We start from the raw sequence: 25,801 nt of genomic DNA, 5'->3' as shown, positions 1-25,801 counted from the left end.
TTTAAATGTTTGAGAACAGTTTGGAAGCGACCCTACTTATCGTTGACAATAGAATACAGAGGGTAAACCACCGTCACATGACTCATCCCCAACAAGTACAAACCTCAGGGTCCTATGGGAACAACACACAAATTATCCATAGCTAATTGTTTAATTCGTTCATGCCATTTAACTAAACAGATTGAAAGTTAGAACGTTTGATGTGAAAATGTACCGTCGCTTCCGGCATCCGATAGTATGATCGGGATATGTAATGCATCTCATTTTTGAATGACTTTTTGTTTTATACAAAATAAGTGTTTTTTAATAAGATAGTGTAATCCTTTAATAAAAACTATTAAGTACGCATTAAAAAAAACACCTTTTAAGGCAAAAAATGAAATATATTAATATTAAACAAGTCTTTGTTACACTAATTATAATAGTAAAATCTAATTGCTCTTAGGCTCATTTTTCTCGACCATTTTGAACTCCAAGTTTGCCAGATCTTCGGTGCTGGATTTGAGTTCCACGTATTTGTAGCGAAGCGCCATTACGGTGAATATTAACATATCTAATAACATCAGCCCCGCGAAAAGGAAGAACTCCTTCCACTGAAATAAATATATCGTTTTTAATATACGAGTAATTACCCAGATGGTCCACTGGCTTCACGCTAATTCCTGCCATCTTCCCACCAGTGGAAATTTACTTCTTAAACAATTTGTTAGGATTGTTAAATACAAACCTATTTCATGTGTATCATTCTAATGGTGAAAGGATTTTTAAATTCGGCCTAATCCAGAATTTTACGTAACATAAATATACTGTTAATAATACGCTTACTGTTCATGTTTCGACAGTGGAAAAGTCAAAGTCAGTTAAAGTCTATGCAAGATAAGAATAATCATTTGATTTCTTTATCAATCTGTACCTTACGATCCCTGACCAGCCGTCGGTTGACAGGTTTTTAATAACCGAATTGCCGCATTTAAATTAGTTTAAGCGAGACCCTTAAATACATTTAGGTTAAGAAATATATACTAAGGAAGTGTTTAAGTAGTCTGTAGTGCGGCAATAAAATTAATGTCATTACCTGAGCATCTAAAAAGTTTCCTTCAACGATGAGCACGACGATAAGGTTCCCGAATGCAACAGTGAGAAGCCAAACCGACTGCAACACGGACTTCATACTAGCGGGAGCTTGTGTGAAAGAGAACTCGAGCCCAGTTACAGAGAACATCACTTCTCCCATCGTCATGATCACGTACTGCGGCACCAGCCACAGTATATGCAAGCTGTTCGGCGGTGTAATTGTTAGTATGTCCATGTACTGTTGGTAATTAATATTTCATCAATCAAATGGATTTTAAGAAGTCAAAAATTTAAATTTTTATTTTCAAATAACTAAGAATTCCTGTTAAATCGCATTGGGTTATGACGATGAATTTCTATCGTCAGACCATTTGAATAACTCTGTTGGATATTTTTTTTTATAACATAAGGTCGCAAACGAGCAAACGGCCACCTGACTCCGCCAAAATGGCGAAGCGAACGCTGCCCATAGACATCCGCAATTGCAGATGCGTTGGCTACCCTTATCCGACAGAGGAGATGCACATAAAGAGGATATTTCCCCTATCTATGTATCGCCTCCGTCAAATCCACTTCTCCTTCCCATCCTCTTCTTATAAGAAAAGGGTGGTAAAGAGAAAGGGACTTAAATTAGGCCTCCGGCACCACACTCATCAGACGAAATGCGGAATTGCTTCCATTTCATGCCTGTCTTCTGTGTGGTCGTGGTATTACACCGGGCGTGCCGGTCCTGCAGTGCTAAGATGTTAAAGCGGGCACTGCCACTGTTAATTCTTATAACCAAGCGGTTTCGCTACCATCGATTATTATATGAAATAAGATTGCTTCATGTACTTACAAAGTTTCCTCCGTTGTCTTCATACAATGGTATCGCGTAAACGGCTCCCGTCTTCAAAGAAACCTCTTGCATCACTAACACTCCATCCACTATGATGTCATAAGTACCTTTTTCTAAGGATGCTTGAAGTTTGTCATCAGTAGTAATGTTCAACTTTGTTCGATTCTTTTTATCTTGCATCATTATTCGTATCAAGGAAAATGTGTTTGATAAAAATCTAAACATAAAAAAACCATAGTAAGAAACAAGTTTATTTTCAATTCGATTTTGGTAACGAATTCTGACTTATTCATTTACAATAGCTATTGTATATTAGATCCAAAATGTTAATTATTATTCAATGTATCCATCTTTATTCAGGTTTTGACTTAGTTATTTTTTATCTTAAACTTGTTAAGATTGTTTATAGAACGCATTGCGTTTCATTTTGTTATAACTGTAAACGTAGGAATAATAACAAATTTAATTATAACGTTGCTTTTGTCGTAGTGGACGTTTTTATCACTGAAATGAAATGTTCGCTCTCCGATATTTGGGTAATAATTATATTTATTGTAAAATCTCAAAGTGTTGAAGTATTGATAGAACAAGGAACGCTCTTAGGAACAAGGGCATCGACAGTATTCGATGAAAAATTGTACTACGCGTTTTACGGAGTACCTTACGCAAGTGTGCCCATTGGAAAACTTCGATTTAAAGACCCGAAGCCAGTTAAGAAATGGAAGAAACCTTATGACGCTAGGACAGAATATCACGGTGCTTGTGCCCAGGTACACATTGTGCATAAACATGCATTATTCGGTTATGAAAATTGTCTTAATTTAAATATCTATACACCCGAATTATATGACACCTTAAAGGGAGATTTAAAAACAGTAATTGTATGGATTCATGGTTACGCATTCACTTCTAGTTTTAGTCACATACATGGTCCTGACTTTTTAATAGAAAACGACGTAATATTTATTAGTTTAACATATAGAATTGGTGTTTTTGGTTTTTTGAAATTAAAAGATGATACGAATGCTAATATGGGCTCGAAAGATATTGTAATCGCATTGAAATGGATACGAAGAAATATAAAAAAATTCGGTGGGGATAAAAACAAAATCACAATCATGGGTAGCGGATCCGCGGCTACACTGATTACATTATTAATGTCGAAATATAAAAAACTATTTTCCAAAGCTATATTACAAAGCGGAAGCTTGTATTCTCCGTCCATATTTCAAATTGATTATGATTTAGAAAGAAAACGGCTAATAAATAAACTCAAAGATAAAGGTATTAATAATATAGTTAAAGCGTCTACCAAAGATATAGCTTTAGTTGCAGAGAACATTTATACGAAAAAGGAAGTAATCAACTTTCAAAAACCAGTTGTTCCGTTTACGCCAATAATCGAGAAAAAATCAAACCGGTCAGTGATATCTGAATATTCTTATGACATGTATAAAGAAAGCAAAACAATCGGTTTTCGTGTTCCAATTCTGATTGGTTTTAATAGCCAGGAAAGTATGTCTGAAGTCACGCCACTTATACATAATTCCCGTTATTTAAGAACCCTCAATTCTTCTTTCAAATATATGGTACCTTTTACTCGCGGTTGTAAATTTAATCTGACTTCCAAGTCTTATAAAAGAGTCGCGAAAAGAATAAGAGAAAGATATTTTAATAAAGGGATTTCTGAGAAGTCAATACATGACTTTCTTTATTACGCTAATGAACTGCAAATCTATCCGATATACAAATTTATACAAAATTATTTAGCTGTCCAAAAGAAGTTTTACGTATACAAATTTGACTACGAAGGAAATTTCAATGTTATGAAAACAAACTCTTTAACTGGGTCGAATACAGTGATAAAAGGTGCAGCGGGAGGTGATGAAATATGTTATATTCTAAAATGCGAGCCACTTTGGGAGAGTTACGTTAAGTTGAGACACGACATCAACGACCCAGATAGAATTTTAATCCAGCAAATAGCCAAGATGTGGGCGAACTTTGCAAAATTTGGTGACCCACATCACAACAGTAATGGCAATGTTACGTGGCTTCCAATGTCCATAAAAGAAGATAACATCTTTATTATTGGTAAAGAAAACAAATTATCTAATTCTGAAATAGAAAAAAGTGCCTATAAATTTTGGAATGACATATACAGTAAATTTTATGCTAAAGAAAATTGCGAAAAATTCCACGACGAGTTGTAGTACTGATCTAAAAATTATAATTTAAAAAGTAATCAGTTATTAGCAAATAACTGTTACAATATATAGGTAGGTATGTTACCTCCTCTATTAGTACTTGTAACAATGAAGACTTGATATTTTTAAATAAAGTTAGCAAGACAAAATACTCTTCATTTTACTATACATAACATTATCTCACCTAACTTTTACTCCGTCAATAGCCTTATCGTTATTATCATCATATTGCGAAACACCATAATTTGAGACGAAGAACGAATTTGCGGTTTTCTCTTTTAATACCAGTTTTCCATCATAATTAACGTCCATACAATCGCTCTTATTTCCACCTCTCAGAGAGTAAGGCAATTCTATTTGGTGATGTGCTTCGATATCCAGTTTTTCATAAACTCCCAGAGCATCTATTATAACTTTATCGGTAGTGTTTTCTGCTGGATTGTAAACATTTAAAGTTATGTTGCAATTAAATCCATTAAAAACTCTAAGTTGTGCCAACCCGTCCGATACTGGTGTACCGTAAGTAGGCTGGAAAGAAGTGAAGAAGAACATGTTAGCAAGAATTGATTATTTACATAAACCAATAAAAATAATAGATTATTTACCAAAAGATTCAATTCAACAATCCCAGAAATGACAAAAGCGGCGGCAGCCAGAATACCACCCCAGATCATTTTGTGCAAAGGTTTCCTTATCAGCTTGCACCACGTCAGGAACGGATAAATGGCCTGTTATAAGGGTTAAGTATATAAAAAAGAAAAAAAAACTGAAAACTAGAAGTACGGTTTAAAAATGTAGATCACATACGAGTGGCTATATCAATATTCTTGATTCGATTAAAGCATTGAATATGACTAACTACCACCTGTATAAAGGTTATTTAATTAGTCGCTTAGTGTAGATTTCTAAAGTATAATCTAAGAGCGTATCTTAATAGCCAGATAACAGCTTTGAGTACGACAGTATTATAAATTGACTGAAATAATAAATATATTTAAATAAAAAGAAGCAATGAATTGGAATAAACCGTATTTTTTTGTACTTGTCAATAATTTTAAACGTTTAAGTGAACCTTTTTAATATAACAATTGTAAATTTTGCCAGTCAATTAATTGGTTGCATAATTAGCAATTACTACAGGCGACCGCAGCTTTTCACCCGTCAGGTGTTTTGTGAAATTAATTTTGTGCTGTAGTAATTAGTTTTGGCTCTGTCAATTGTTAATATTATGATTTTAATTACGAAGTCAAATTTATTGCACAGAAATGTAAACATTTTCAATAATAATAAAGTGTTGAGGAAATACAAATATGAATTAATAGGGCAAGTTTAAAAAAAACATAAAATGAAATGAAAAAGTAACGCTACAATTAACACGGCGTTGCATTTAACAATATACTTTTTAAAATAATACCTCGGTTATAATTTCGCGAGCTAAAGTTTTTATTTCGACGTTTAAATTTCTGCATCGAAGCAATTAACCTATGTTTTGTAGAATGATACATTATTTATTAGATTTTCTCTACACTAATACTTGATCTTGTTTCTTTATACTAGTTATAGTGTATTTCCATATTGCCGATATTTCTTTTTTTATAATATAAGGTGTCAAACAAACAAGCGGCCACCTGAATCCACCGAAATGGAAAGCGACCGCTGCCCATAAACATCCGCAATTGCAGATGCGTTGTCTACCCTTAATTGACGGAGGAGGAGACGCACATAAAGAGGACATTTCCCCTTCACATGCTTCTCCTCCACCGTCAAACCCACTTTTCCTTTCTATACTTTCCTCTTAAAGAAAGGGTGGAAAGGAAAAGAGACTAAAATTAGGCCTCCGGCGACTCATCGGACGAAAGGCGGAATTGCTTCCACGTCACGCCTGTTTTCTGTGTGGTTATGATATTACACCGGGCGAGCCGGTTCATTTGTGCGAAGATGTTAAAGCAGGCTCTACCACTGTAAGAAGTTATGATACTGTCTCTCATCTCTTTAGAAAAAAACAGAGATAATATCATGTTTATAAGGCATTCGGTAGTAGAAACTTTCTATTATGTACATATTTTAATGTCAGTATTTCAATGAGATATTGTCAACTTACCACTTCGAAGAGAGGGATGAAGACTAAAATGAGTAAAGGATTTAGCACTTGCATCTGATCCGCTTTCAGGGTCCAACTTCCGATTTCCTGATACATTCTATCAGCTTGGAAAGTCCATCTTGAACCCTAAATCAAATTAACTATATTAAAAAAAATACTATAAGAGCACCAAAAATTTCACCTACTGATTAATTTGACACGATCTAAACACATTTTTCTCTCTTAATTTTGTCTTATAGTTCCACTAACTTAAGTGACCCGGTGGTATTAAGTCTCGTTCTTTTACAAATAATGAAAATTATTATTTTTTTTATAATTCTTAATGATGATTATTTAAATTTTTACAGAATAGCTCATTAGTGTAAGAGTTATGCCAAAGGATGTCACATGATTCAATGTTATTAGCAAGATTTATAATTAACGTTATCGCTGATATTCTATAACGTCTTTATGCGAATAATAAATATCCATATATAGCTCACAACTTGTCATTCAACTCGATAGTTTCGCAAGCCAGCAACTTACCAAGAAGTAAAAATTAATTTAATCTCTAAACTATACTAGTTTTAAATATCAAATTCGAACTAATGCAAATCAATTACTGTTTTTAAAAAATTAAAATCACATTTTAACAAAACAAAATTATCCCATCACATGGAAAAGAACATACATGCGTAGCGGCCAAATAACCTCGTGTCAGTCGGGCAAAATTCAAAAAACAATCTTGTAAATACCTGTTGATCGAAGAGCGCCCAAAAGATCGGCAAAGGAATGAAGAGTACGAGAACTCTTAACAGACCTTTGATATCTTCAATGAGACTCGAATCGTATTTGTCATCCGCGTGGTCCAGCCAGTGCTCTCGCTTCTCCTTGCTTTTCTTAGATTGGACTAACGCATGCTGTTGAACAAGACACGTGTGTTTATAAAAAAATATCACGTCCCTCTTCACTCAGGAGAAATTTCTTTAGGAGTAGGTTCTATACAAATAAGTGTTTACTTTATACCGAACGAAAAGAAACAGCAATCCATTCCTACTTAGCATCCTTACAGTCGGAAGTTAAGATCTTTTAAATGTACACTCAAATTTATTTATTACAACAACGAATTTTCTGATTGTATATAAATATTTATACGTGAAGTCTATTCAATGTTGAAATAATTTTAACTACAATATATTATGTGAGAATAATTTAAACTAAAGTCAACCAATTGTTGGGCTTAACTAGAATTTATGCCGCATAATAGACGTAGGCAGCGGTAGCTGATATTTCAGGCGTCGTTTATAGACGGGATTTTAATTAAAACCCTCTAAGACCGGTATTGGAAAGTTTTAATAGGAAAGTGGAAGTTATTACTCACTCCGACACAAGCTGAGACGTTGCCTAGCACGTTGCCGGCGGGATTCTTGATAATATAAAGCCGTTTTCCCGCAACAAAGAACACTGGAAAAGCAAACTTTTAAATTTATTTGCTATTTATTGTTACACTTCATCAGGCGGTTTTGTGTAAGCTGTAACACTATTGTTGCCTTTAAGATTAAAAAGCTAAGCTCTTACATGAATTACAAAATTAAACAAAGTAGTATTCGAACATTAAAATGTGTTTTTGAGTTATCAAAAGCGAAAAGACAGCCTATCTACTTTTCTCAATCATAATACAATGAAACGACATAGCAGAGTTAATAAGAAAACGTATTATTCCGTTTTAAAACTCTTGATATGATAATATAACAACTTAAAGCTTATAAACTCACCTATAGAAACAATCATTAGTAAACCAGGAACACCAAACGCAAGAGAGTAGCAATCATTTTCTCCGAAACAGTGCACATCTGCTCTCAGGATCGGAGTTAGGAAGGTAGAGATGAGACTGCCCGCGTTAATAGAGAAGTAGAAGAGAGAGAAGAAGTAGCCGAGGTATCTCTCCTGCTCTGGCAACTTGAACTGGTCCCCACCGAATGCTGACACACACGGCTTTATACCACCAGTACCGAATGCAATAAGAAGCAGAGCTAAGATTGTAAATTCCCTGTAAAATAACGTTCGATTAATACATACATACAATGAAGAGACGAGAAGGGGGACCACAATTGACAAGAAATGTCCGCAGCAAGGACACCAATTTCCATCAATAAAAGGATACAGCAGTGTATAGTATCGACCAAACTTTATGCCGGCTCGCAATTTTGTATTGCTGGCGTATTATACAGAAGTCCCATAACTTAGGGTAGCCTCGGAGCCCCTCTGTGGGGACGTATAGTGAGCTGGTAATGATGATTGCACAGAAAACAATTATAAGCATCGGCAAGTAAAGGCACTATGATGGAGCAACCCTTCGGGAGCAACACTTCACTGTTCCACCCGCTGTGGTTATCCGTCACTTAGCTGCTAACATACGTTCCACCACGAGCCGATATAAAATTTGAATCTTACTATACAGGGAGACAGGACGTTGAATCTTATTGATCTTGAATAAATTGTTCTCGTACACATCGTTATGTGTTCAAGTGTCTTCATACAATTGCGACACAAAACTCTTATGTACTATCGACACGACAACTCTAAAGTCTGGTAAATACTAAAAGTAAATACCCTTCAAGTACATATTCAATTTATTTATCAGCTACGTTCAAATTTAACAAAAAATGTTAATGTGTAATACACAAAATTTCAATGCTTTTAGGTCCATATAAAATCAAGATAGATTTAAAATTATAAAGGTATACAAGAGCTTACAATTTTGGCAAATCCAGTGGTGGCATTGCTGTTAGGGATATCAGGACACTACCCGTGGCGTAAACTAGAGACAGGTAGAAAATTGTTCTGAAATAAAATATAATAAAATATATACAAATCTCAAAAACAAACTCTTTGAACCATAATTTAGGGCCCATTTTCGTAAAGAAACGGCGAAAATTAAATTTTAATGTTTCTACATTATCATGTAACAAAAATTAAATCTCTTATATAATGATTAAAATGATAACCCTAAGTCAAATCTAGCTTGGTCTGATTGATCTAAACTACAATTTAACCTTAGCACTAACCCGGAATGTCGACATTATCGTTGACTTTGTAGTTATTGTTACATTTTCCTACTAGTTATCATATTGTAATTATTTTGTCGGAAAAAGTTTATTTTAGTTAGTAATTTCACAATGTCTATTAGAACATTGTATCCGTGGATATCTATCTAAATACAATAGGAACCAATATAACAATACTAATCATATCATATCATACTATTATTACAAATGTGAAAGTTTAGATGGATAGATGGATGGATGGATGGATGTTTGTTATAGTTTGTAGTCTAAACAGCTGAACGGATTTCCATGAAATTTGGCATAGATGTAGAAGATAGTCTGGAAGAACACATAGGCTACTTGCTTTTGTTTTTTTTTATTCCACGCGGGCGGAATCGCGGGCGAAAATTAGTTGTTTATGTTGAAAGGACGGTCAATTTTCCTTGTCTATTGAATAAATTTATTTCTTTACCGCTACAGCAAACAATGCATATTAATTGCTTAATGAAAATTAATCATCTCCGTTTTGCCTTCGGCATTTTTTTAATCCACAGTTATCGTTACGAGCTATTTCCACGAATAAAAGAATTACGTGTTAGCTTGCGTTTTACACTTGTTAAAGTAGATAATAGAATATTTTTATAAAATTGTTTAATTTCGAAAGTCTTGTTTATATTAATGAAACAATTAAATGTAACATTAGATTTGTGTATTAAATTTGTAAAAGCATCCCAAGGTTTTATCAAAAGAAGTGTAAATGTTTTCTACTATAGGCCATTTCGTTTTCTATAGATTTTAGTCAATGTATGATCCCGTTTATGGCTTTGTTTTCATTCAAATCTAGCGAGATTGCTTCATGCTTAGACTATAAAATATTACATAATCATCATAATATTTCATTTAGCGGACTTTGAGCTGATTGAATGTACTGATAGGCAATTTTTCTTTCACTGCAAGGCCGCGAAATAAGACGATACTACTTATAGTAATCCCAACTGAGCTCTGTACGAATCGAGCAGCTACTCACGCTATTAAAGACGAGACTTAACATAAGGTGTTGATTGCAGTAAAAGTTTCGAATTATAGTGAAATATGGAACAGATAATTACCTGAATCTGCCTAACCATCCGTCAGCGATCATAGCACCGATCAAGGGGAAGAAATAGGCGAACATTGTAAAAACATGGTATATGACGGTGGCTCCATTGTCCGAGTATCCCAACTTGTCTCGAAGGTATAATGACAGAATCGCTGTAACAAATTAATAAGTCAGAAAATCTTTACAAATTTCTCCCCTCGAGAGCGATGTAAGTGCAATAAAAGTTATTATGTAATTTTTTTCAAATACATGTACAAAAACATAGTCATCCCTTTCCTTCCCATTCAAAAAGTGAGATAACAATATTTCATTTTTGTAAGGAGATTTTAGCTCGCGAAAACTCGTCGTTAAAACACATGTATCTTGAATTCGTAATGTATTAGCATTGAATACGTTATCGTAAAATCTATTTTCTAAAAAGTAATTTAAAACGAAATTAAATGAGTATTGTTCAAACAACAATGCTCTATTTGTTAGAACATCGTTACAATTACGACTGATTCTTATGCAACATTAATAACTTAAATCACTTACAAGCTGATAACACTTATTCTTACTTAAATTATCACAATATTTGTTTACTTCGATAAAATGTTTATACAAAACAATATCAATTTAAATTATAGTTTAAGAATCTTTATTTACCTTAATAAAAATTTACAATTTAAATATAATAACATACAATTACTTGAAAAATTATTTATCAGAAATGTATATAATATGAATATTACCGTAGTTTTTCCTTACAGCAATATAAAGAGTAAATAGGACAGACTAAGCAAGGACGAGGTTAGCACTAACATGATTCCCTGAGGAAAATTGTACAATTAACATTGTATTAGATATTTTATTACTTCCAATTAATGGTCAGGGAAACAAGATGAATTTATAACCTTAACATGGATCACCTACTTTTACCTTAACATTGTAAATGCGAAAGTTTAAATGGATGGATGTTTGTTAGAGTTCTTCATAATAATATAGGTTGTCAATCCACTTGTCAAATATAGGTGAATAACTGATATATAGTCAAGGATATCTCTTAAGATACGTTGAGTAGTTAACACTTTACGTTGACTGATACGTTCAAGTTAAGATCACCCTTCAGAAGAAATTGAGTTTGGAATCTACGAATTACTTTAATAAATAAAGTACAGTGAGCTAATAAAGTTTGACATTAGTAATCGATAGTTATGAAGTTAAAATAAACTCGATTGAAATTAAAATCTCACTAACAATCAAACTCACTGCAAATTAGACGACTAACCTGTTATTCGAGTTAGCAAGAGATACCTTTTTTTGCATTCGGCATTCAAACACATGTAATCAAAAACAATGATAAAAAGTTATAACAATGAAAGTCGAACAACCTCAAATATTGGCATAAAAGTCGGTATGAAAATTGAATTTCGTTCGTGACCGATGACATGCCAATTCGGACAGAGATCGAAAAAGCCGCAGTAAAAATGAAACTACAATCATAAAAGCGGGCGCACACTTTTGACTAAACTCTCGCAATGCTATTGTGCAATTGTCGATTCGTAGCCAATTCAACTGTTTAGTTACACAACTAAAAATCGTATAAGCTCCATATAAGCTAGTAATCAAAGCGAGATTAAACAGTTGTGCGATAGTTTAGTCACAGGTGTGAGCGCGCTCTTACATTCAACATGTGCCGGTGTATCGAAAAACAGAAACTTTATTTCGACAGAGGTAGATAAAGTTTATTGAACTTACTTCGCATCCCATAGTAGCAAAATCTTTCACAGAATTCATTTGTCACGATAAACCCAACTGCTTTTGGGTATGGAAGTTTCTGAAAAAGAAAATAAGACATATTTACATATTTAATTAATGTAAACATAAAAAGTTATTCAATAAGCCTATCGATTTCTGATGATACTTAATATTATTATAGCAAAAATCTTCGATACAATCAGTACAACGAGAACAATTGTATGAAAACCTAAATGAATTAGTGTACGGCCTTGTGATTCTATTCATAGTTTTTGCACTAAATAATAAATAAAGCCAAGGCCGATGTGAGAACGATTGTCTTTAAATGGAACTCCCAAACTGATTCAGTTATCAGTATTGACAAATAACAAGGCCGAAATACTTAATGTATTAACTAGATACAAGTTTAGAAAGCTAAAATAGTTTTTAAGTCTAATTTATTTTTAAATCCATTTATTCCATTTCAGTAACTTTCATAATATATCTTACTTATGTTAAGCGACTTTAGTTGGATGTTTGTTTGTTTAGTTTGTAGCCTAAACTACTGAAAGGATCTTGATAAAATTTAGCATAGATAATAGCCTTATATACATTGGCTACTTTTGTTTCTTAAATTCTACCAGGACGGAGTCGCGGCCAAAGCTAGTAAGAAAATATTTAGTTAATCATGCACACCCTTAGTTTAATCTTGTATGCTATGGAATTTGTTTATATAATAAAAACCGTGGTTCAAATTACTCGCAGCCTGTACCCAACGGATCAATATCACTGCGCAGCCTCATCCGACTCTCGTGACGTCACATCCTACGTTCTCCGCTACACTACCATATTTGTATAAGCAAAATAGACGAGTCATCATTGCTATTAAATTGTTTAGATTTATCTAGCTAGCTTTCGACAGCGACTCCGTTCGCGTGGAATTGAAAAGGACGTAACATACTTTTTAATGACTATCCTCCACATATTTACTAAACATAAATAATTATTCAGTCGTTTTAATATTAGTCAGATAGGAATGTGTAATTAGAAAGGTTAAACAAAGCCAATTTTTATATGAAAAAAATCACAGCAAAGATTATTTTTCAAGTTTATTCGTAAAAAGGAATTTGTGTACAATCGTGAATAAAATCGTTATTTTAGCGAGGCGGTAAAATAGCACCTCTCATCAGATATATACTCGTCCCAGTTTACAAACCAGTTATATCGCAATGACCTTTTATTAACATAAGTAACTACGTAAAACAAAATGGAAAACATGCATTTTCCTCCTTTTTATATTAAATAATAAAAAAAAAAACACTTCAAATATCTTTAATTCAAAACATCACTGATATTAAAAAAATGTAAAAGTGTAATTGAAACCTTATCAATTATTAGGTCACATTTGTGGCAATTCTGATACTGAATTCCTTTCATTAAAATACTCGTGTTACGAACTGAGAACTGGTATGAACCAGATACTCATTCTTTGTACGAGCCGCGAGACAATTAATGATAATTCAAGTGATCGGTATCGGACCATGTTGCTAGTGTTGTGTTGAGTTAGTTAACACGTCAATACAAATCATTAGTTACTAGCTTTTGCCTGCAACTCCGTCCGCGTGGATTTAAAAAAAAGTGAGTAGACTATTTGTTCTAACAAACTATTCTTAACATCTGTACCAAATGTAATCGAAATCCGTTAAGCCGTTTAGGCTACAAAAATCCTTCCATCTAAACTTTCGCTTTTATAACAATTGTATGGAGTATGATAAACATGTTAAATACATCGGACCCAAAATCAGTATTCAATCTTTAGATTTAGGTACGCTTGAGGAAAAAATGTATAATGCGCTTGGCAAATTAATTTGCAAATGACACTCCAAAATGCTCAGTTCACGATCTTTTTCATATCGATACATGATAGGTACCACATCAGTAAATATTAAGACCGGTACTAACATTAGATAGTTAGACAATGAGTCGATTGCATCATCCTTACAACGTGGGAAAGACCCATCAATATTTTTATTGGCTATTTTACTACACTGCTGTACATAGAATCTGTATTTTACGGTTTAGTGCCACTACAATTTATATAAACCTTTATGTACACCTATTAACAGTTACTTCTGCCTTTTGTCCATCTTACAGAAGGATAAAATGTGTCCCTATAGTCTAGAACTTTGTTCTAGAAAGTTTGTCAAAAAGTACTATCTTACGAAAAATTAATATTGCAGGCTTTTTAATAATTCGATTCATTTCTCTTTCGAATAATTAAAATATTAATTACGTTAAGCACTTTTAATGCCATAAAGTATCGTTTAGTACATTAAAAACATTTTATAGTCTATTTTTTTAAAAACAGAGACATTAATTGTCGTTGGAGAACAGTATTGCCTTACTCTATCGTCTAACAAGATGTTTTCGAGTAAAGCAACATTGAGATCGGTCTTTAAGGTCAATGAACTATCATAATGAACCAAAAGTTATTGGTAGTAAATGACGTCGTATACGATATGTGACTCGAAGGTTTGTATTCGTTTCCAATGGTTGTAAAGTGGCAAAGACCATAGAGTAACGACTGTAACCATAGTGACTGTTATTTTGACAACCGCCCTAGTTATACGTTTATTTGAATTTTACAGACATTTGTTGTAAATATCCCAATTAATTTTGAAGATCATTATGAATAGACTAGTAGAGCTGTACAGAAAAGATTAGGTTCTATTATATCTTAAACTATAAAATTATTGTCGCTTCCGACCGCCGACTTTATGCCGCCCTGTCGTTCCCCTGACGTATTTTTTGATCAGGGACCTGTGCGTGCTGTGGTGCGGCTGTTTCTTATTTCAAAGTATACTAAGTTTAAATCTAAATTAACACCTAAATCTTAACTATATCACAGGAATATCCCAATTTTTCTAATATTAATTAAAAACAATAAAATTAAATTAGTAAAATTCAGACTAGAATTTAAACACAAAATAAAATATAATAATTAAGTTCATTAAAAGTTAAATTAAAACAGATAATCACAGATACGTTTGTAAGAATCTTGTTATAATAATATATATGCATTAAGATGGATGCTTGGGTATTTGTTACTAAGTGTCTTACTGGATCTTTTCTTTTCTTTTTGGCATAGATGTAGATAATAATCTGAAAGAACACAAAGGGTACTAGGTCCTAATTCCACGCGTACAGTGTTGCTACCAAAAGCTAGCATAAAATAACGGGAAGACTAATATAAATTTATGGTCAACGTTTTCCGATGTACTACGTGCCAACCATACGTATGACAGCGATAGTAACGAAGTACGTGTATGCACTCAAGGCGGGATAAAGAAACACGAGCATCATTGATACGCAAGATACATCGAAAGTATTGATACCTTATCTGTTGCTACGATTGTTCTACAATAGCCACTTGCTGTTGCGCTATTTGACCTGGATATTTTAAAAGATTGCTTACACAATCGAGCCAATATGTAAAAAATTTAATGAAACCTTTTGTTTTTTTTTTATATTATGAGGTGGCAAACGAGCAAGCGGCCACCTGTATCCATCGAAACGGAAAGCGACCGCTGCCCATAAACATCCGCATTTGCAGATGCGTTGTCTACCCTTAATTGACGGAGGAGGAGAAGCACAAAAAGACATTTCCCCTTCCTTTGCGTCTCATTCACCGTCAATTCCACTTTTCCTTCCCATCCTTTCCTCTTAAGAAAAGGGTGGAAGGGGAAAGGGACTAAAACTGAAGATGTTAAAGCGGGCTCTACCACTGTCCACTTCAATTGGTCCTTTAAACTGTCCCATCTCTGATCGATGAGAAATGATGTAGCAAAATATATGAACTCGTCTGCTAATGTAACTATGTACGTTAATTTGTGTTGTTTTATTACTATTTGTGTTATATTTTTTTTTTCATACCCTACTATAGATTTCATAGCTGAGCAAACCCTTCGCCCGCATACTTAGAAACACTTCTATAAAAAAAAATTTCTAATTTATGAACCCAGTAACTTGGGTTTTTTGTATTATGCCAGTTAGCTAGTTTATTTTTTATAAATAGATAATTTTATTTTATATTCTGTAAACAAATATCAAGGTTTTACTGTAACATGCATGATACAAGTGGATTAAGATAAAATGATATCAGTTTAGAGTGGCAGATGAGATAAAAGTAGTTGAGGTTAAAACTAAAGTGTTTACTACGATTTTTGTCTTGGGGCATTTTTATACATTTAAAACTTTACTTTCGCAACGTAAGTAATATCATCAGGACATAAATTATTTGTTAACTAGCTTTCGCCCGTCACTTTGTCTTCGTGGTTTTAAACAACAAAAGTAAGTAGCCTATGTGCCCTTCCAGACCGCCGAATTATGTCGAAATCCGTTCACCAGTTTAGGCTTCAAATTTCAACAAACATTAATCCATCCATCCATCTAAAATTTTGCATTTATAATATTAGTGTAATTACTGATTTGAAACCTGCCCAACTTTACAGCCCATAAACCTGAGATTCTCATACCCTTTAACAGTTGCTTAACCCTTAAATGCATGATTTTTATTTAATTATGAAATAAATATTTCAGAATATACGTTTCAGTCACAGATTAGGGGAAGAATAATTTAAAAAATCTTGGTTTTAATTAAAACTATACTTTTGTTTGTAGACTTTTGGCAACAATATGCATTTAAGGGTTAAGTAATCTTACTTCTTAAAAATATTATAAATGCAATGTTTAGGTGGACGGATGGAGGGATGTTTGCTCTGTACACATGTTTTGTAGAAAATATGTAGCAAGAAAACAGAGCGGGTGTGTTTTAATTGATTTTTTCTTATCATCAATCGACATAATTTCTGAATAAATGGCTTGAACTAATTTAATTTTTTACCAATCCTTTTGTAATAAAGATCGCGATGATACGACGCCATTTTGCATAAAGCATTGCACTAGCAAACTTACTAAAGTTGCTCGACTTTGTTCATCAATGTTAATCACAGCGACGCAAAAATAAAACAAACGGAAACTGTTTTTTTTTTGTGTTTTGTTTTAAAAGCTCATAAAGCCAAGTAATAAACTAGCATTTTACTAAAAATTTTCGTAGTTGAATTATGCGAAATTCATTTGTATTGAAAAGTTTATCGCCTGTTAATAACGAAATATAATTATTTTTAAATAATTGTTTCACAATTATCTTTATATAAAAAGATGTCGGGAACAAATGACCACAATTACAAAGAGCAACTGAGCGGCGACAATGTCAATGCATATTGCGGCCTTCAGAAGCCATTCCGAAGGCTACTGCAGCGGTCGGCCACAAATTAATACCTCGCATGAATGTTGCGATATTTGCCTTTGATACACGTAAAATAATAAACGTTTTCAACGCTACAACCATGTTTAATTTTCAGAATCAAATTGTTAAATTGAATAATTGAATATCGACTACAACTTGTGTTCGGTGGTTTAACGTCTACCCGTCCTATTTTAATATAATGTAACATTATAAAGAGGAAAGATTTGTATTTCTGTATGTATTGAAATAACTCAAAAAGATTTTCAGTGAGTAACATAGGCTATATTTTTATTATGTTTTAATTTCGCACGTGCGAAGTCGGTAGCAACAGCTAGTATAGTGATAATTTATTGAAACGACAACTTTCGTCATTAGCTTAAGCTTATAAGCATGATATTAAAAAAGCTGTAACTTAAATTACCTCACTATTCTCTTTATAGATTGGAAGGAGTTTTATCTATTCAGCTATATTTACAGTCCAACTCCTGTCTTTGTATGATCGGATTTTTTTACGAAAAAATTTAAAGGTCTACAATTCTTCCATACATCATTTTTATGTAAGTCTTATAGTTTAGGCTACGTAAGCAAAGAAAGCATAAATGACCCTAAATTTCATCGCGCGATTTTAAGCTAAACTATTTAACTACGTCGTAGTCTTTGACTCCAAAAATCAACCAAAAAAAAATGGAACCCACCTGCAAGCATTACCTTTCGGATAAAAAAAGAATTATCAAAATCGGTCCACTAGCGGCGGAGTTATGCCGTAACACACATAAAAAAATAAAAAAATCACACAGACGAATTGAGTACCTCCTTCTTTTGGGAAGTCGGTCAAAAAGAGATAAATGTATTTAGGCCATTATAAAAAGCAACCGATTATGCACGGAGGTTACTTTTCCATTCCCCCCTGCACCGCCGACTGTGTCAAGGCAATCTCAGTACGAAATTGAATTCCGTGAAGGTAAACATTGCAATAGCCTGGTATTAGGTATAAACATGTATTTATTATTCAAGATAAGTAATCACTTGGCAATCCCTGCGTTCAAACTGCTACTGGCTACATTTGCACGATGTATTGGAAGTATGCAAAGAAAAAATGCGCTGTCTACAAGTTCCGCGCTATTGCTATTGTAATGAGAGTTCTTTTGTATCTTGAATGACTTGCATCAAATTTTTGCACGACTGACAAAGAAATAAACAATGATATTGCTTATGTTGATTTATTTTAACCGAGATTTGATTGTCTATTTAGGATATCGAAGTAATCTTACTAGTTAATATTATAAATGCGAAAGTTTGGTTGGATTAGATAGTTGGAGAGGATATTCTGAAAGGAAAAATAGGCTACTTGTTTTAGTTTTCTTTTAAATTACGCGTAAGGAGTCGCGGACGAAAGATTACTAGTAAATTAAGAGCTCTTTAATCGTGAATAATACACACTTTCCCGGGTTAATTATTCGATTCCTTTATAACTAAAGTATACAAAGATTAACTACAACTACATTTTAACTATAATCTTTACGATATATGTTAAACTATGTCGTCTAAAGTTAGGTAATGTTATTTTTGTATTCTTTCGTTGTGAAAATTATTAAGATAGTGCAAGAGTGTTATCACAAGTGCTGTAACAATTTAGGTCTGTGTAGTGTTGATCGTGGTTAATATGCGCAACAAACTATTCAAAAAACATGTTACTTCGCTCAGCTTATGTTCGTAGTTTTTACTTCTAATTTACCGGAGTATACGCAACATAAATTGCAGACTAATCTGGACAACATTGCTAACTCAGTGTTTACTTAGTTACGGGCGTGGCAATTACACTGTTTTAAAATTACTTTGAGATTTTAACCAAATTAAAAGAACTAAAAATTCATGTATAAAACACCAATAGTATGAACCTACAACTAAACTTTCGGTCGATAATTAGTCTGTAGTGTGCGGAGGCTCTAATGCAATTTTTTCGATGCCGTTACGAAAGCTTTCTCACAATTATTGGTGATTAGACCTCTATTTTATCACGTTTAATTGAAAATTTTAGTTGAATAATGTATTAACTTGGCATTGTAACCCATATGTATATTTGCTTGGTACAGCTAATATATAAGATGCAATATAGCTTAAGTTTAATTCCGTAGCTTGAGAAAGTTGTTGCTTAATTGTGAAAGGATCATTTTCGTAAACTAGTTCAGATTGTGACAAATAAATTTACCTTAAAAAGTATAAAATGATACCAAGATTTATGTGTCTTTGTGTATTTATTTGATTAATTAATTATTAACATATTTAAAGGACCAGAACCGTGAAGTTACATTTCGTTATTACTAGAATTAAAGGAATAAAAATTCCTTTAATTATATAAAACTAGCGGAGCCCAGTGTTGTGTTGCAAGTCCCCGAGTCAAAAGTCGAAATCATCAAAATGCAATTGGCGCGGAAACAAAACTTTCAGTAGTCCTTTTTATTTCATTAGACCCAATAACATTCTTTTAACAAACATTGATTTGCAATAGTAATCAAACTTAAAGTGCGTTGATTTATTTCAGTAAGGTATATAATAGTAACTACTTTGAAACGTATGTTCACTTCGCTACAAGAGCGTATAAGCGAAGAGCACACGTCATAATTATCTAATACGACTATAGAGGCAAATTAAATGCGGTAAATCCCAAGAGATTAGTAACGCGTGTTAATACGCGTTACTAAAAACAGCATGATTGATTGACGTACTAGTGTGTTTGCAATTGAATATTTTTATATTGACATTATAACTTGCAAGAGTTAAATTATATTAAAACTAGCTTTAGCCCGCGACGCCGTCTGCGCGGAATTGAAAAAAAATGCTAATAGCCTAGGTGTTCTTCCAGACTATCAAATTCCATCGAAATCCGTCCAACCATTTTGGCTACAAACATCCCTCCATCCATCTAAACTTTCGCATTTATACTATTAGTATGACGACTAAAGATTTTGGCTCTGGTGCTGTCCTGCCGTTATTAGTGTTTTATGGTTATATTAGGTTGCGAACGCTTCTATAATCTGTCCAGAAATGCAATGACCCTAGCCATATTGCGAAAAAATAAGGACCTAATTTTATTCTGCATTATAAAGTAAACCTAGAAGCCGATAAAAGCACTCTCGGTTAAGAATTTTTACATTCTTAGTAAAGCTATACTTTTCAATCTGATATGTATAAATTTCCCATATCATTTCAACAACTTGGATGAGATTATCTCAGTCGCGTAAGTATTTGCGTTTGTGATAGTGAAAGTCAGGGAGCCAAGTACAAACATGTTTAGCTCATAATTACGCGTCGCTTTAATAAGTTTTATTAAACTTTGAGGTTAGATTTTAGTAAAATGTACATAATTGTATTGTGTATGGATAACAGTTAAACGTGATAAAGAATTGAAATATCGTAGGTTTAAGTATAGTTTTAAAAAATCATAGGCTATTTTAGTAAAATTGTAGTACTAATTATCAATGAAATAAACTAGCTGTATCATGTTGAATTGTTTGGAGTACTTTAAAGCGTCATTATGTGCTCCGCTTGTCTCAAATCGTTGTTAGCTTTACGCTCTAATAAATGTTCAATAGACTTTTTCTGCATACTATTCTTTATTTACAAACATTAGCGTCTGTCAATATCTTCTTATTAATGTCATTAACAATAAATGCAAAAAATTAGCATTGACGATAACCCCGAATGTAAGATAACCCTATACGAAGGCGTTTCGTTTGCCGGAGGTCACAAAAGAAGCGATGCTCCAGGGCGTAGGTATGACCAAAAAATAAGAAAGATTTAGAACATGTTACATAATGGATACTAAGATACGTGGAGAATCAGAACAAACGTCAGGGATTTTATCTCCGTTGCGATATCAAACTTTTGTTATTCGAATAAATCGTTGATCAAACAGTCATCAATTGACAAGCAAATTAAGTCAATTGATCCAAATTTTTACCAGTTTAATTGGACTCAGTTAAGACACGACTTCGTTACTTTCTCGTTGAAATAAACTTCTTCGTGTTTAAATTAAAACATTACATACCGTCCTTTCTTTTATACAAATTATTATACATATTGTAAACATCATCCTAGTTACCGGTAATAATAACGAAATAACAGCCCGTACCGAGGCTCTTGAGGAACTTAGTTACTCAAAAAAACAAAACCGACTTCCAAACAAAATACACTAAAAACAAAATTTTCTCATAAAAACAATACACTAAAAAGTAACGAAATAATTCCTTGGAAATAGTAAACCTCCCTTATTAGTTGTTATGTCTATATCGTACAATTATTATTACTTTGATGTCGGTGTCAGCCGAGATATGCAGTGATATTTCTACGTAAGGCTTTCTACATTTTTACCATAACAGTTGACAATTGAAAGTAACTACAGTAAAGCTTAAATGATAAATCTATTGACTGACAAAAAACCACAATCCCATATACCACTTATACTATGGTTTATATGGGGCAAGTAACATTAACAGGAAAGTATCGTGCCCTCTTTTAGATGATTACCTAAATAACAGGATAGTATTATAAACGTGAACTTAAGTACTGGGAAAGCATATTTCCAGCAGAGATCAGGCAACTTCCTAATGGTAAAGAATGCAAGCTTTGGCCTACTAACGTAATTGGTTACACGCGTTCGTTGTACGCTGTATAAATAGTATTGCATTTAATGTATGCCGTCATAATACACTATATCGGTCCTTGTTTGTAAATTGTAATGCAGTTTGTATATAAATGGACTACAATATTTACATATATTTTCTCCTTCCTTTCCTCGCGCATGCCAAAGCTAGCTTATATAAACAATGGGTATTTCCAGTTGTAAAAAGATGTTTTTTTAGAAAAAATATTGTATACGTAGGTAAAAAGTAATTAAACAAAATATTTTTACAGTTAATAAAATTGGTGAGCATATCGAAAAAATCGGATAAGATTCTAGGGAAAAGAAGTCCAGGAAGGAGGAGAACTACGTGGCTTAGAAATCTTCACCAATGGTACAACAAAAGTACGTGTTCTATATTGAGAGCTGCTATGTCGAAACTTCAAGTTGCTGTATTGATGGCCAACCTTCGTTAGGAGACGGCACCAAAAGAAGAATATCGAAGAAATGCAAAATTTCGAAATGACAGATTTGCGTTGCTGATAACGAAAATCGAATAACTTGTCTTTCCGTACGCGAGTCGCAATTTCGTTTCACTTATGTCCACCGAGAAATTTTACTAATGACTTTTTCTCTTTATCTTCCTTCCCAAACAAGAAAATATGTTTTTATACACGTTTGTTAACAGTGGAAACACATCAGAATAATAGAATGTAAATAATAACACGTGTAACTTATTGCAGAAACTATGTTCGAAGCTAATTCAATTACGTAATATTTACTTGTCGTCTGGCTGAGATAGAACTGTATCATACAACAATGTTTACTAACGAACATAGAGTTACGAAATTACGCACTTCTGTAAAAATATGTTAATACAAAGTAAAAATGTATAGACATGCATATTTATGCAAATATACGTTAGAAATAATAGGTTATCATTACAAGCCGTGTTCGTTGTTAAAACATTGTTAAATATACAATTTTAAATTCAAATTATAATTAAGATAATGATTGTGATAAGTTATCTTAAAATCCATTTTAAATTAAAAAGCAAAAATTTACTAAACCGTTACATAATAATTGCAGTTAATACGAATCGTATAGATATATCTACCTATAAAATGCAATAAAATCTGATTTATATGGCTATCAAGAACACCGTCAGATGTAAAAAATATATATTTAAATGTATTGAAAAACATGAAACCTGTATTTTGCATTTCAAAGGTCCTTCACCCCTTTCCTCCAAAACGTATTATTATTTTATTCGTGATTATTCGTTTTATTTACGACTAGCTGTTGCTCGCGACTTCGCCCTCGTGAAATTAAAAAAATAATAAAAAATGTAGCTTATGTAACTCACTGATAACGTGGCTTTCTAATGGTGAATTTTTGAAATCGCCCCAGTAGTTTTTGAGTTATTTCAATACATACAAAAATACAAATCTTTCCTCTTTATATTATACGAGCTGTTGCCCGCGACTTTGTCCGCGTGGTGTTAGAAAACATACCAACTTTATAAATTACAAAAAGCTACGTATCTCTCGGGAACCGGACATTTCTCGGGGATGAAGCTTATCCCACGTGTACTCCAGACTTTGTTTTATATCTGTGCCAAATTTCATTAAGATATGCTGAAGCGTTGCAGAATGATCGAGTAAACATTAAAAAACTAAATTATTGAATCCCACGGGAACCGTAACTATTCCCGGGATAAAAAGTAGCCTATGTGTTCTTTCAGACTATGCTCTAAACCTGTGCTAAATTTCATGGAGATCCGTTCAGCTGTTTAGGCTACAAACGCTAACAAACATCCATCCATCCATCTAAACTTTCGCATTTATAATATTAGTAAGATTTACGATTTGTATTATCTCTATACGAGTATGTAACATTCAAAATAGAGATTAAAGCAATCGTTAAGGCGAGTACACTTGTTCTTAAAGTATTTAAACTGTCTATGACCATTTAGAAATTCGTACAAGGACTAACGTGAACTATAATTAAATACGCTTTACCTGTTACTTATATTCAAATGTATAAAACAAGTATGGAATAGTGTCAACATTGTAATAAACCTTCTAATATTTTAAATGCGAAAGTTTAGACGTATCGATTGTGATGCAACACCAGAATGGTTGAACAGATCTGTATGCAATTTGGAATAGGGATAATACAGCCTGGAATTATACATAGTAATAATTAGGGTTTTTTAATTCCACGCTAACGAAGTCGCGGGGTGACAGTTAGGCTTGATTTTGTCCTAATTCAGCCTCTATTAGACAACTACACAAAGGTGTAGTTATCCAATATTGAATATAGCAAAGATTTTAACGCACAGCAGTTATTAAGTATGTAAATAATTTGTGTCCTTATTTTTAATACGATCTTTTCTGTTATTCAACTTACAAATATTTACATTATCTGGTTAAGATTTTTTTTTTTGAGATTTTCGTTAAAAATCACCAAACTCAATAAGTCTTAAATTCCTATGAGAAATAAATCAAATCGCAAAGCTTAAGTTAAGACAAAATTAGGTAAAAAAATAAAGATTGGTTTTTAGAAAACAAAATCATTTACTTATAAAATCAAATGTCAATTAAAAAAATGTTTTTTTTTTCTCTAACTTACAATAGTGAAAATTAATACATCAGAATTAAACATTATTTTTACATGTTCCAGGCACATAAAATACAATACTTTTCATGTGCGTAATCATGAGTTTTCGTTGCAGATACGAAAGGTATAAGATATGAGTAGTTATGTTTTAAAGGGATAATACGAAAGAAAGGCATGCACTGTTTTAATGTGCGATGTTTTATTACAATCACTTTACTGTTTCACACTTGTATATAAATAACAACATTGGTACGTGACCAACTTAGTTCCGGTTTTTATAGCCATATTACATACACACATATAATATAACATTACGAATAAAAGAAAATAAAACTAGTTTCTAAATCGCACAGCTGATAAAAATGTCTCTAAATGTAAAACATTTTAAAAATTTCATAGCGTGTAAAGCGAAATTTACAATCTCACAAACTAATATTAATATAGGAAAATATAACGTTTGAATTGTTTTTTTTTAAATGAAAGTACCAACCCCTGTAGTTTTAGCCTCCATTCTTCAGTTTGTAGTTTTATATTTTGTATGTCAAGAAAACACTTTAAAAACGAGAGTACTATTTGACAACTAGATACGCGCTATGGCATATTTCGCGCGACACACTAAAGAAGACAAGCGCGCGAATACGCGAAGCGCGCGACACTGCCTGCGTTCAACTCACGAGTTGATAATAATTATCAAGACAGCAAAACGGCGAGAGCTACAAAGATTGCCGCAATCACTTGCTTATGTCCATAAACAGTTGCATTGCGTCGTAATCCATTCCTCCTTAATCGTAACTTTTTCAATTTCAACAAAAGATTTCGTTGACATCATTAATAGACTTGCAGCTGTCGACTTTCGAATTTTTGTTGTACACTTGTATTTTTTTAGAATGCTTGGTCGTGTTATAAACTTTACGAGGACCTGTTTATCAGTGTCGATCTCTTTTACAGCCTTAAGATAAATCTTTACATAATAAAATAACACAGAAAGATGTGTTCGTTTGAATGCTTAAAAGTATTTATGTACTACATTTAAAAATAGTCTTCGATATGAATGATAAATTACTACAAAAAATCAATCTAATACATCTAAAACTAAAATTAACATGACACAGCTTATAAAAATGTGAATGAAAATCCAAACAAAGAAACGTCTAAAATTCCACTTTTTATAAGTAAATCATTATTGTGG

General features: G+C 32.9%; 2 protein-coding genes across 2 annotated transcripts; one reads left to right on the top strand and one right to left on the bottom strand.

The window, feature by feature from the left end:
• Window positions 1-362: 362 nt before the first annotated feature.
• LOC106103249 (peptide transporter family 1) lies at window positions 363-25,293 on the bottom strand. Its single transcript, XM_013282957.1, has 13 exons — window positions 25,103-25,293; window positions 12,083-12,161; window positions 10,356-10,497; window positions 8,957-9,043; window positions 7,975-8,249; window positions 7,581-7,663; window positions 6,955-7,119; window positions 6,221-6,346; window positions 4,725-4,847; window positions 4,304-4,647; window positions 1,913-2,129; window positions 1,076-1,312; window positions 363-593 (listed from the first exon to the last, which is right to left on the bottom strand). The coding sequence occupies exons 1-13, from the start codon at window positions 25,121-25,123 to the stop codon at window positions 432-434; spliced, it is 2,061 nt and encodes a 686-aa protein (XP_013138411.1). The 5' UTR covers window positions 25,124-25,293; the 3' UTR covers window positions 363-431.
• Window positions 2,170-4,294, top strand: LOC106103259 (esterase E4-like). The gene has a single exon (XM_013282970.1). It carries the CDS (start codon window positions 2,236-2,238, stop codon window positions 4,123-4,125), a length of 1,890 nt encoding a protein of 629 aa, XP_013138424.1. The 5' UTR covers window positions 2,170-2,235; the 3' UTR covers window positions 4,126-4,294.
• Window positions 25,294-25,801: the final 508 nt, after the last annotated feature.

The sequence above is a fragment of the Papilio polytes genome, unplaced genomic scaffold (assembly GCF_000836215.1).
Source record: "Papilio polytes unplaced genomic scaffold, Ppol_1.0 DF824292.1, whole genome shotgun sequence".
Classification (NCBI taxonomy): domain Eukaryota; kingdom Metazoa; phylum Arthropoda; class Insecta; order Lepidoptera; family Papilionidae; genus Papilio; species Papilio polytes.
Note: the sequence above shows the minus strand (reverse complement) of the source record. Positions and strands in the feature narration are given on the sequence as shown.